Source organism: Euwallacea similis, chromosome 18 (assembly GCF_039881205.1).
Source record: "Euwallacea similis isolate ESF13 chromosome 18, ESF131.1, whole genome shotgun sequence".
Lineage (NCBI taxonomy): Eukaryota > Metazoa > Arthropoda > Insecta > Coleoptera > Curculionidae > Euwallacea > Euwallacea similis.
The window spans coordinates 1,591,167-1,601,607 of NC_089626.1; the positions used below are offsets into that span (position 1 = coordinate 1,591,167).

Genomic DNA, 10,441 nt, shown 5'->3' on the forward strand with positions numbered 1-10,441 from the left:
AAATACTGAGATTCGCGGTGCAGGTGCAGAGTTCCTATAATATTCAACAAAATAATATAGAGCTAGAAATAAAGAACACTGTATCTGTCGCAAGAATATATATTTTAATCACAAATAAATAAATATAAAAAGTACATATCTTATATAAACAAAAAATACACTCAGACAGGCTTTTAACACGTACATACCATAAGCATGTTTTCGAACACAGATATGTAGGTATATCTTAGAGGCTATATTTGGCAATATATTCTGTCAAGTTGGCACTTACATTAAAGAATCCAAAAAAATGTTTTCGTCAAACGTATTTAGTTAACTGCGCGTAAAATTCTTGCAAACACACGTGAAGCTGCGTGAATGTCGGCCTTTCTTCTGAACTCATTGCCCAACAATAGGCCATTACTGCAAACCTGGAATTTATAAAAAGGAAAAACGTTTATTACATTACATTAGTTTTTTTAAGTCTACTTACAATTCATCGGGACAATTAATAGGCTGCGCCAACCTATAACCATCCTTCAAATAAGCAGCCATTTCGAAAGGATCTATTTCAATGTAAGGTTGTTGAGCTAAGGTGGTGAGCTCCCACAGTAAGACCCCGAAAGACCAAACGTCTGAAGCTGGTGTGAAAGTTTTGTGAAGCAGACTTTCAAGGGCTAGCCATTTAACTGGTCTGTTTTCGTTGTCTCCTAGGCAATGATAATCCGAAGGGAAAAGATCTCTGGATAGGGCGTTATCTGCTACTTGCACGTTCAACTTATCATCAACTCTGAAAATGCAAGAAGTTGTACGTAGTACCTTCCACTAACATTACTAGAATTACTTACACACAATTGCGGGCAGCCAAGTCTTTATGTAGCAAATGCTTTTTGTGCAAATATTGCATTCCTTTGATAATTTGCAGGGCCATATGAACTACTTCTTGCGTCGTCAGAGTGTGATGAACTCCTTCAGAAGACACCTTGCATTTTTGCAAAAATATTTTCAAATTTTTATTGTTATGAAAAGGGAATAGTAAAAACGGGGTTGTGTGGTCTTCAATAGACACCCTTAAAATGCTTAAAATATTTTTGTGGGTAAGGGAATACATGGCCATGCCCTCTTGAAGAAGTAGGGATATTTGCACTTGGCTGGCATGGTCTGCTACAGTCTTTATTATTACAGTCTCTTCTGCTCCTTCCTCATTGGTGTATGAGCCTTGGTAGACTCTCCCAAATGTTCCTTCTAATATTATATTGTTTAAACGAACTCTACACCTAAAACCGAAAAAATTATTTGATCCACTTTTATGCTTGAAGTCTATGAACTAACCTCTGTATAGTCAACTCAGTAATTCTTTCTTGCAGATCTTTGGACCTATCATCTAACAAAGAATAACTAGGCATTCTTCTAAAACTACCATAAGATGATGCATTGACACTGTTTCTTGGAAGGGCAGCCAAAAAAGTAGTGGTGGTGGTGGTAGTAGGACCACTCCCCCCACTCTCTGTGGACCTGCTTTTCTTATCTTTAATGTAACTTACAGTTACTAATATTCCTAGTAAGCTTATAAGCAACACTGCACAACACATTGCTATGTAAAAAATGTTCGATGAATTTGCGAACTGAGGTAAAGTGTTGAGTGTAACATAACTCTCTACATCTTCATTGAGACAGGTTTTTCTGCGGGAAAATGTTAGGGACTGGGTATTATCATTAGGGAATGTGATGTTAAGAATTATGGCAATATGCACATCTGCATCTACAAGACCTGAACATGGGAAGCTGACAATGAAAGTTTGAGTTGCAGAGGGGATGTAACCAGATGAGGAGATATTGAGGTGAGTTTTGGGGATTGCTCCAATATTGGATGTTTTTACTTTAATTGAATATGGGATCTAGAATGCAATAGCAAAATTATCTAGCAAGTTAAGTCAATATCGTTGACAGCCTACCTGTTGACCTCCAGTGTTCTCCCATGTAAAATATAAATCATTGACTGATGGAGGAACCAATAAAGTAAAGTTTAAAGCATAAGTGCTAATCAGATCATCTCTTATATAATACATTTCTGCTGGTAAACCTGAAAGTGATTAAGAAATATGTGTAAATCAGTCCTGTCATTTGTGATATTAGGGCTGATACTGTATTGCTATTGACCGAAAATAACCATAGGATAACCAGGGTTTTTATTGAGTCATATGCCAATAAACTGTTTTTTGAGATTATTAAGTTAACTTCAAATTTCTAGCTAATATACTTTTTTTGTTTTAAGTTGCTTGATTACTTTTTCATAGCTCTCTTACGGTTAGAGAGATTTCCTAGTAGTAGCATATTGACATAGCATATATTGATAGTCTTGTCAATTTCTATGTTACATATACTACCCCGAAGCAATCTCTTTTTAACATGGGGCCTCTAATCAACTTATACAAGTCTTATTTAGGGTTCATCTGGCACATTTTCTCTTACTTAATATATTGAGGATAACAGAGGAACTTACCTAAAAGTCTTTGTACTTCCTGAGAGCTTAAATATAAATTTACAGAGGCACTGCATTCTTTCAAGTAACATATTAAATTTACTAGGGTTAGGAGGAAATATAGACCCCTCATTCTGTATCTTACTTTTCTATAGAAGACCTAGAATTCCCCAATACATGAGGCCATAGAGGCACTCGCATTATAACGGTAAATTTGTGTATTTTTTGTAAGGTTCTGTTGCTGGTGTTGAATGAAAATAAACAATTTCAGCAAACAACAATAAACAAATAACAACGCCCGCATTTTTGATGTTCTTGACACTTCATAATATATATTTTTTCTTAATATATTTACGACAGTTCAGTAGTTATCTTTGTTTAATACTTGTAGTAAGCAGGGAAAGCAAGACTATGAAACGGTCTTCCTCTTGAAAAATCTTCTATTTTTATGAATGTAAAGTTCAGTTCCAGTCAGTAGTGGTATTCTTTTTTACAGTGTGAGATTAGAAAAAGAGAAAATATGGATTTGGTAAATGTACGGTGCCAATAGAATACGGCTAATTTGTCTAAACGACTTAAATTTCGCGGGAATTTTTAATCCTTAGACCTGGACGTAATGCATGTGGGATGTACGGAATTTACTTAAAAGAAAAGTATTTACGTATTTTTATTTAAACTGGATGAATTTTGCTTTCCACTTAGATATTTCCGTAATTCGGGTACCTTTGCATCCTGCAAGTCCTCACCCTTCAGATTAGAATGTGTTGAATTGTTATTGAAGAGTAATTTCCGTCGATTTACCATGATGAAAAATAATGATAACTTCGATCGAAATCAACATTCTGAAAGAAAACTTCCTGATAAATCCATTTAATGTTTAGATTGAAAAAGAATCTAGCCGATCATCGACCATTTAAAATAAGTCAATATGAAAAACTTACATAATGGAATTTCGTAGTTTTTGTAAAATATCCTGCAGACAAATGAGGCCGAATGATCAGCATAAAATGATGCACTTACTGAGGGACGAGCAGACAACTTTTTTCAAGACACAAAGTTGCGTGCCTCATCGGGTAAACGAGCAATATACAGAATATTCCAATCAGGTTGCGCCAAACTTAAAAAAGTTATAGGGGACATTGTGGTGAACAGTTTTTGCATAGAAACCTCACATGCGTCTAATATATGACGAAGTAAGATGCAGCGCTAGAGAGCTGAGAGCCTTTATGTTTTTCGAATAGAAGATGCAGATCTATCAGGTGGCCAGTGTGAAGCCCTGATTTAAGCCTGCTAGATTTTTTTCTTCTGAGGTTACATCAAGTCGTTGGTGAACGAAACTCTTGTAGTTACCCAAGAGAAACTGTTGGGAAGAGTGATGAAGGCACCTTTTTTTGTGCAGCAAGATTCGCACATCTTACAACGCTGGCGCAATTCAATAATACAAAAAACAAATTTATGTAACTAAGTAGGGAACCGTCATTTTAAACCTTTATTATATTTTTTTGCGTTATTTTTAATAAAAATGAATTAAATATCGAATTCCGTTGGTGTCAATGAGTTAACATTACGTTTTTGAACAAAAATTACACTGGAGTCAAAACGGTCCATTTATGGATAGGGGTTTCTATGTAAAAATTCTTTACCGCAATGTCCCCTATAACTTCTATAAATTTGGCACTTTTTTGAACACCCTGTACATATGAAATTTCACTAGATTTAACCGAAAAACGAACTTGGTTTTCATTAGGTTAAACCGAAAAAAGAGACATGCGGCTTTGAAAAACTTTCAAGAACCATACAAGTGCCCGCGACGATATGCAAAAGAAAGAGGTCCGGCTTGGTCCTATTGGGGGATAAATAGGTCAAAACTTGGCTACAAATGATATTAATTTGAAGGTTTCATGTTTTTATCAAAGTCTGAATACTAAACTTATTAGACAGCGCAAGTTATAATAATACTTGATTAAGATAGATATCACAGATAACTGTTAATGAATTACATTGTTGAACGGACCGGTACCATATGGTGATCAACATAAACATTTAAGTTAGCGTAACACTTGAAAAAACGAATCTTTGTCCAATCTCTTTGGAAATTATTTTCGTTGTAAAGCTTTTTTAGTTATAAAATTGGATTGGCTGGAATAGTAATGATAAGTTCTTGGCATTCACCTTTGTAGTACTGAGAAAAATGTATCTGCAAACTACCATTTATTTCAATACAAGTCAATACTTAACACTGAGAAATTTGTTCGTATGTGATGCATTTCTGCATACAAGCAACCCATATAAATGTGTCAGATACATCACTTAGTAAGGCCATTATTAAAGTGGGGCAGAATCCGAACGGATGGTCGGCTTTGGGAAGGTTTGCGTCACAAGTTCATCAGGCCAGCATAGGGCATTGCCTCTTCCATCCCAAACCAAATCGTCAAGAACCGTTGACACCACATAGTGATCTTGCCTACTCTTGGGAATACGCCTAGTTTATGTCCATTTCTTGTAATTTCATTTTCTTCAAGACGTTTACGAGGGTTCCTTAAAAATGTCTTCATACACCAAAAGAATATTTTAACTATTGACCTATCTAAGACCTCACATTGGCTGAAAACTCCCTGAAGGTATGGTAGTTGCACAGGTTTGAAAGTCTCTAAGAGTGATTTTTTAAGATCTCTTTGGTGTCACCATACGACTTCACTTACCAATTTCCCCTCGTAGTATTGATAAAATTAATTATCAAAAAGTACCGGTACTTGACTATATAAACGAAGTCGAGAAGAAATGGGCTATAAAATCTCTCGAACCATGTACCGAGTGTTTCTGTTATTTTGCTCGATTTGCCTGTGCAAGGCTCAGATTCCCAGTTTCGGGTTCTGTCCTGACTATCTGCCTTTGGCACATTTTGACATGAACCGATTCCTTGGCAAGTGGTACGAGGCTGAAAGATACTTTCAGTTTAACGAAATCGCCTCTAGATGTGTAGTGACTGATTACGCAGTGGGCCCTAACGGAAAAATTTACGTGTCCAATGAAGTTACTAATAGATTGTAAGCATTATCATTCTTGGTTTTTAGCTATTCAAATTTAATGTTGTTGTAGTACTGGCGTGAAACGAGTCATTGGGGGTAATATGGATTTAACGGGCAAGAAAACTGAGGGCAAACTCATGGTCAAATACGACACAACCCCCATTTCCACAACGTCTGCCCTGACGATTTTAGACACCGATTATGATACCTACGCAGTGATTTGGAGCTGCAGCGGTTTGGGTCCATTAAATACTCGTAAGTTTAACATCTCTGATCATCCTCGATCTCTCAAATTACTTTCTTTACCAGAAAACGCCTGGTTGATGACGAGAGAACGCATCCCAGATTCTCCCACCCTCCAGAAAGCCTACGGCGTCTTGGACAGATACAAGATAAACCGCAGCTTCTTTGTTAAAACCGACCAAGAGGGATGCACCATTGCAGCTGCAGACTTAAACGCAGCTTTAGGAATTGCTTCTACTTCTACAAACGTCGATCAGACCATCGAAGGCAACGATAGCAGGGAGCGAGGTGTCGTTAATGCTCAACCGGTGGCTGAAGTTTTGTTGAACAGAAATGGCAAGACCGAAGAGAAGGTGGTTGCCAGTCTTAGTGCTCAAGATGGAGATAGTAACGAATCGAAGTCGGTGCCCGCCCTGGTGGGGGACCAGCCTGCCGAGCGGCTGGAAGATGGAACTCCTGCAGTTTCCAAAGAGAAGGAGAAAGTAGCTGTAAAATTAGGACCAGATGCAGGATTGACAGTCGAAAAATTGGCCTCTTCCCAAGATTCCAAAGATCCCGCAGCTGATGGAGCTCAACCGGCGGAGAAATCTAACACCAGTTGAGAAGCTAATCTTAGGGTGGTTCTTAGCGTTTTAGGAGTTTGTTTCACATCAGTATTGAAAAGAAGAGATTATTTATTATTTTTTAGTCTTAGTACAGTTACGTGTTTGTGTGGTTGTCCATGTTAATTAGGCACATACTCGATTTTTCTCATAGAAAATGCATGTGTTTAGTATGTAGATTAAAGATGGTGTCCTATGGCTCCTCAAGATTAATTTCTTATCCGTCGCTGTCCTTGCAGCGTTACAAATAACACACGTTTTTGCTATAGTCAGTTACACGTTAACACGTAAGTGCCGAAGGAAATAATTCTCTAACAACTGAAACTAGTACGAACCAGTGCCTCGACACCTCTTGATTGGCAGGAAAATCCGATGGACACATTCTGGGTACTCATTTGCGCATGACTAATAAAATCCATTAAAATCGAATAAAAAGTTTCAAACTGATAGACAACGTGTTCGGCATTTGCATGATAAGGCAGAATTTAGCTGTATTAATTGATGTTGCGGACGGTTCGGGCCGAGCTTTATCTTAATTCAAACCGGATCCTGACTAACTGGATTTTATACATCTTCTAAGTCATTAGTACTGCAAATGATTTTAGTTTCAATGCGAATTGTTGACGGAATGTTGCTGTGGTGTTTTGCTTTGGGTGAGTTCCTATTGATTCCTATATTGGGATTGTCACTCTGCTGTGCTTGTGCACGTCTCATCTCACACACTGCATGAAATAAACTAAATATACGATTTCACTGCGTTGGGTATATGTACGAATACATAATTTAATTTTTTTTGTCGAAGGTTTTACGCGAAGCAAACAAGTAGCGGAACTGTGTTGCATTCGCTTCGTAATAGATCAGCAAATTGTTTTCAAGGAAATGTGTTCATCTACGGAGTTAGCCACGCAATACGCTCAATAGAACATTTTTTACTCCTCGCTATCATGGCCCAATGAAATTTCGTTTCTGACCGGAATCGATTGTTTCCAACCCAAGTAAAATACTTTCAGGATGGCGGCACTTCCGGTTATCCCGGAAGTAGCTGCCAACTTCGTTATTTTATATGGAACCCCCTATCTTTTCTTTTTATCATTTTTAAAATTCGAGTTAAATTTTCAAGCCAGTTTATGTAAAGTGTTTAATGTCTAAAATTTACCTTTTCCGAGTTATACCGAAAATTTTGAAAATTTTGACAGCTCCAAGATCCCACGGAAATGGACATTGTACGTTAACTGCCGCGAATTTTCAAATCGGTTTTCCGGGACTGGAAGAGGACTTGTCCGAAATCGGGCCGGGGAACCTTAGTAATGTTTATACAGAATTTAATTATATACCTGAAAACGTTTTAAGGTACAGGATGTCCCGTTTGAAATAAGCAAGTTATTGAGATTTGAAGTCATGCAACTTCTGCGGAATATTTCAGGGGTTGTAGAGGACTTTTTTTTAAATTGAAATGCATCAAAATGTAGCTTATTAGGTCCCCTTTGAGCCCCAGAGTACCGATTTTAAAACTCGCAACGGTTAGCGCACAATATCGATTTCCATGGGCTTCTACAGCTGTCAAAAGTTTCCAGCATAACTTGAAAATGGGAAATTTTAGATATCAGATACCTCACATAAACAGGCCTAAAAATTTAACGAGAAATAAAAAATGATGAAAAAATAAAGGGGTTCCATTTAAAATAACGAATTTAGTAGCTATTGTCGCGATAACCGGAAGTGCCGCCATTTTGAAAATATTTTACTTGGATTCAAAATGGCGAATTCTAGCCTGAAACCAAATTTCAATGGCCTATGATAATGAGAAGTCCAAAAATTTTCTAATGCACGTGTTGCGTGGCTAATCCTGCACATACTTCCTGCATTATTTCGCTTTGCTTCAATTGAGACAAGTTTAAAAAAACTTAAAAAAAGACAAACAAAATTGCTCATTCAAAATACTCAAAGAAATTCAAATGCTGCAGTCCATTTTGTCGCTACGGGGTCGCTCAAAATTCTATAGCCGAAGATACTTTGAAGCAACTTTTCTTCAAATCGGTACCTATTTATTTTTGTTTGACTCAGAAGTTTGCTTGCTCCACATTTCGTTCAGTATTACTTAGAGGTAATGGCGAATATGAACTAAATGGAACTACTATCTGGACTTGACGAACCTGCTATAAAAACTTATCGTCTCAGCACACCGCATTAACCTCTCTGAGTTTATCTTCTAGGGTCACTGTTTGCCACCGTACAAGCCCAAGCATTCGATTTCCAATCTACACTACCATCCAATCCTCCACAAGCCCATGAAGAATTTGCTGATGACCCATATTATCCAGCCTTGCTGTGGTCAGATGTTTTTGACTGGAAAATTTTGAAGGTACGTTTCAATATCTTCCATTCAAGCATTTGCCCAATCAAGTGAAATCTTCAGGTGCTCTCTAGGAATTCTTCCAATATTCTGTTCTCACCTATTAGCTTGAAGCTGATATTGGCAATTTTGTATGAGGCTTCCAGTGGATCGACGCAGAAGGAATTTGAAGATGTGTTGGACTTTAATTCCAAAGAGACTGTACGTGAACGATTTAAAGAAATGATTGACTCCCTGCATGTAAGTAAGTAAGTAAGTTGTTCCTCCATTCCTCCACTCCATCCAAATATACAATGGTGATTTAATTGTTGATTTACGCTTTCCAGGAAAACCGTTCCAGCTCTAATGACTTGATAGTAAACACTCGGATCTTTCTGGATGTTGGTCTTAGGATCAAGGACGTATACGCTAAGAAACTTACGGAGAGCTATGGAACTGCACTAGTGTCAGCTAATTTCTCAAACCCCGAAAGAACCAGCTCTGACATTAATGCTTGGGCTGAAAAGTCGACTAGAGGGTCTGTGATGAAGTTGACGGACCCTTGTAAGCTCATCATTGCTTCAACTTGGTAAAATAATCGTGAAAGATAAAATTCCAGCCGAAGTCAAAGACATGATAATGCTCCTTGCCAACGTAATTTACTTCAAGGGTATGTGGAGATACCCCTTTCCTAAAAACGAGACTTTCATTGGAGGTTTCTATCCCATGCCATCGGAAACCACGATTTACATCCCTTACATGGCGACCACAAACTCGTTCTACTACTATGAATCTCAGACCCTGGAGGCTAAAATACTGCGATTACCCTACCAGGTGAGTTTAGTTATTAGGAGGATAAATCCTGTAACAGAAACTTTTTCAGGGCAACAAATTCTCAATGATCTTAGTATTGCCCCTAGCCAAAGCGGGCCTTAGAAACCTTGTGGAGAAAATCGATTTGGTGACTCTCTATCAGCAGTTGCACTTCCTAGATAAGAGAGTAGTGCTGGCTTCAATCCCTAAGTTTTCGTTTAAACTCAAAGCCAGCTATGTCGAAGTCTTCCGAAGGGTTGGTACTAATCCATATGGGCAAACCAGAATCGCATCAATTATATGTCTTTTCAGTTAGGGATTCAGAAGATTTTCCAAAATACTGCAAGCCTGACTGGTGTTGCTCAGGGCAACAGCTCGATTTTGAGAGAGTTGGTAGTGTCAGACATTCTGCAGTCTATAGGTGTCGATGTAGATGAAAAGGGCACTGTAGCTCTTGCTGCCACTGGTTAGAAGCATCATTTACGCATAGGCGTTTTAATAAAACGTTTTTTTCAGCTGTAGTTATTGGCAACAAAATAGGGACTCCGGATGCAACGTTCAATGCGACCCATCCATTCTTGTTTTTCATTCAAGATGACAACAGTGGAACTATTCTGTTCATTGGGACCGTGCAGAATCCCCTGAACAGAGAAGCGTAAATGAGGCCTCTAAGCGACGGTCCTGTTTGGTAAAAGATGAATGTTGAGGACACTTTTAATAACGGTTTTTATATGCAAAAAAGACATAATAAAGTTTGTTTTTATACTGAATATGTGTAGTTTAAATTCACCTGTGTTCGATCGGGGAGGATTTAAATTTTTGCAGGCGAGGCGTTCAGGGAGCTGTTAAAATACTTTCGAAAAGGGAGTAAAATATTGTTACGAATAGTGAAAATTTGCGCTTTTCGCAACAATGTAACTGCTAGCGTGCTGTTGGCTTTTGGTACGAAGTATTGTATAGT

The 10,441-nt window shown here is 37.9% G+C and overlaps 3 protein-coding genes across 3 annotated transcripts; 2 read left to right on the top strand and 1 right to left on the bottom strand.

Moving 5' to 3' along the window:
* Positions 1 to 83: 83 nt before the first annotated feature.
* Positions 84 to 2,782, bottom strand: dnt (tyrosine-protein kinase Dnt). The gene is made up of 6 exons (XM_066398904.1): positions 2,483 to 2,782; positions 1,935 to 2,062; positions 1,312 to 1,877; positions 828 to 1,256; positions 473 to 769; positions 84 to 410 (listed from the first exon to the last, which is right to left on the bottom strand). The coding sequence occupies exons 1-6, from the start codon at positions 2,592 to 2,594 to the stop codon at positions 299 to 301; spliced, it is 1,644 nt and encodes a 547-aa protein (XP_066255001.1). The 5' UTR covers positions 2,595 to 2,782; the 3' UTR covers positions 84 to 298.
* Positions 2,783 to 5,242: 2,460 nt separating this feature from the next.
* On the top strand, positions 5,243 to 6,335 carry LOC136414834 (lazarillo protein-like). The gene is made up of 3 exons (XM_066399051.1): positions 5,243 to 5,508; positions 5,561 to 5,745; positions 5,800 to 6,335. Exons 1-3 carry the CDS (start codon positions 5,243 to 5,245, stop codon positions 6,333 to 6,335), a joined length of 987 nt encoding a protein of 328 aa, XP_066255148.1.
* A 361-nt stretch (positions 6,336 to 6,696) lies between these two features.
* Spn27A (Serpin 27A) lies at positions 6,697 to 10,250 on the top strand. The gene is made up of 8 exons (XM_066398953.1): positions 6,697 to 6,988; positions 8,549 to 8,697; positions 8,752 to 8,928; positions 9,015 to 9,231; positions 9,287 to 9,501; positions 9,551 to 9,736; positions 9,793 to 9,946; positions 9,997 to 10,250. Exons 1-8 carry the CDS (start codon positions 6,931 to 6,933, stop codon positions 10,137 to 10,139), a joined length of 1,299 nt encoding a protein of 432 aa, XP_066255050.1. The 5' UTR covers positions 6,697 to 6,930; the 3' UTR covers positions 10,140 to 10,250.
* The last annotated feature ends 191 nt before the right edge of the window (positions 10,251 to 10,441 follow it).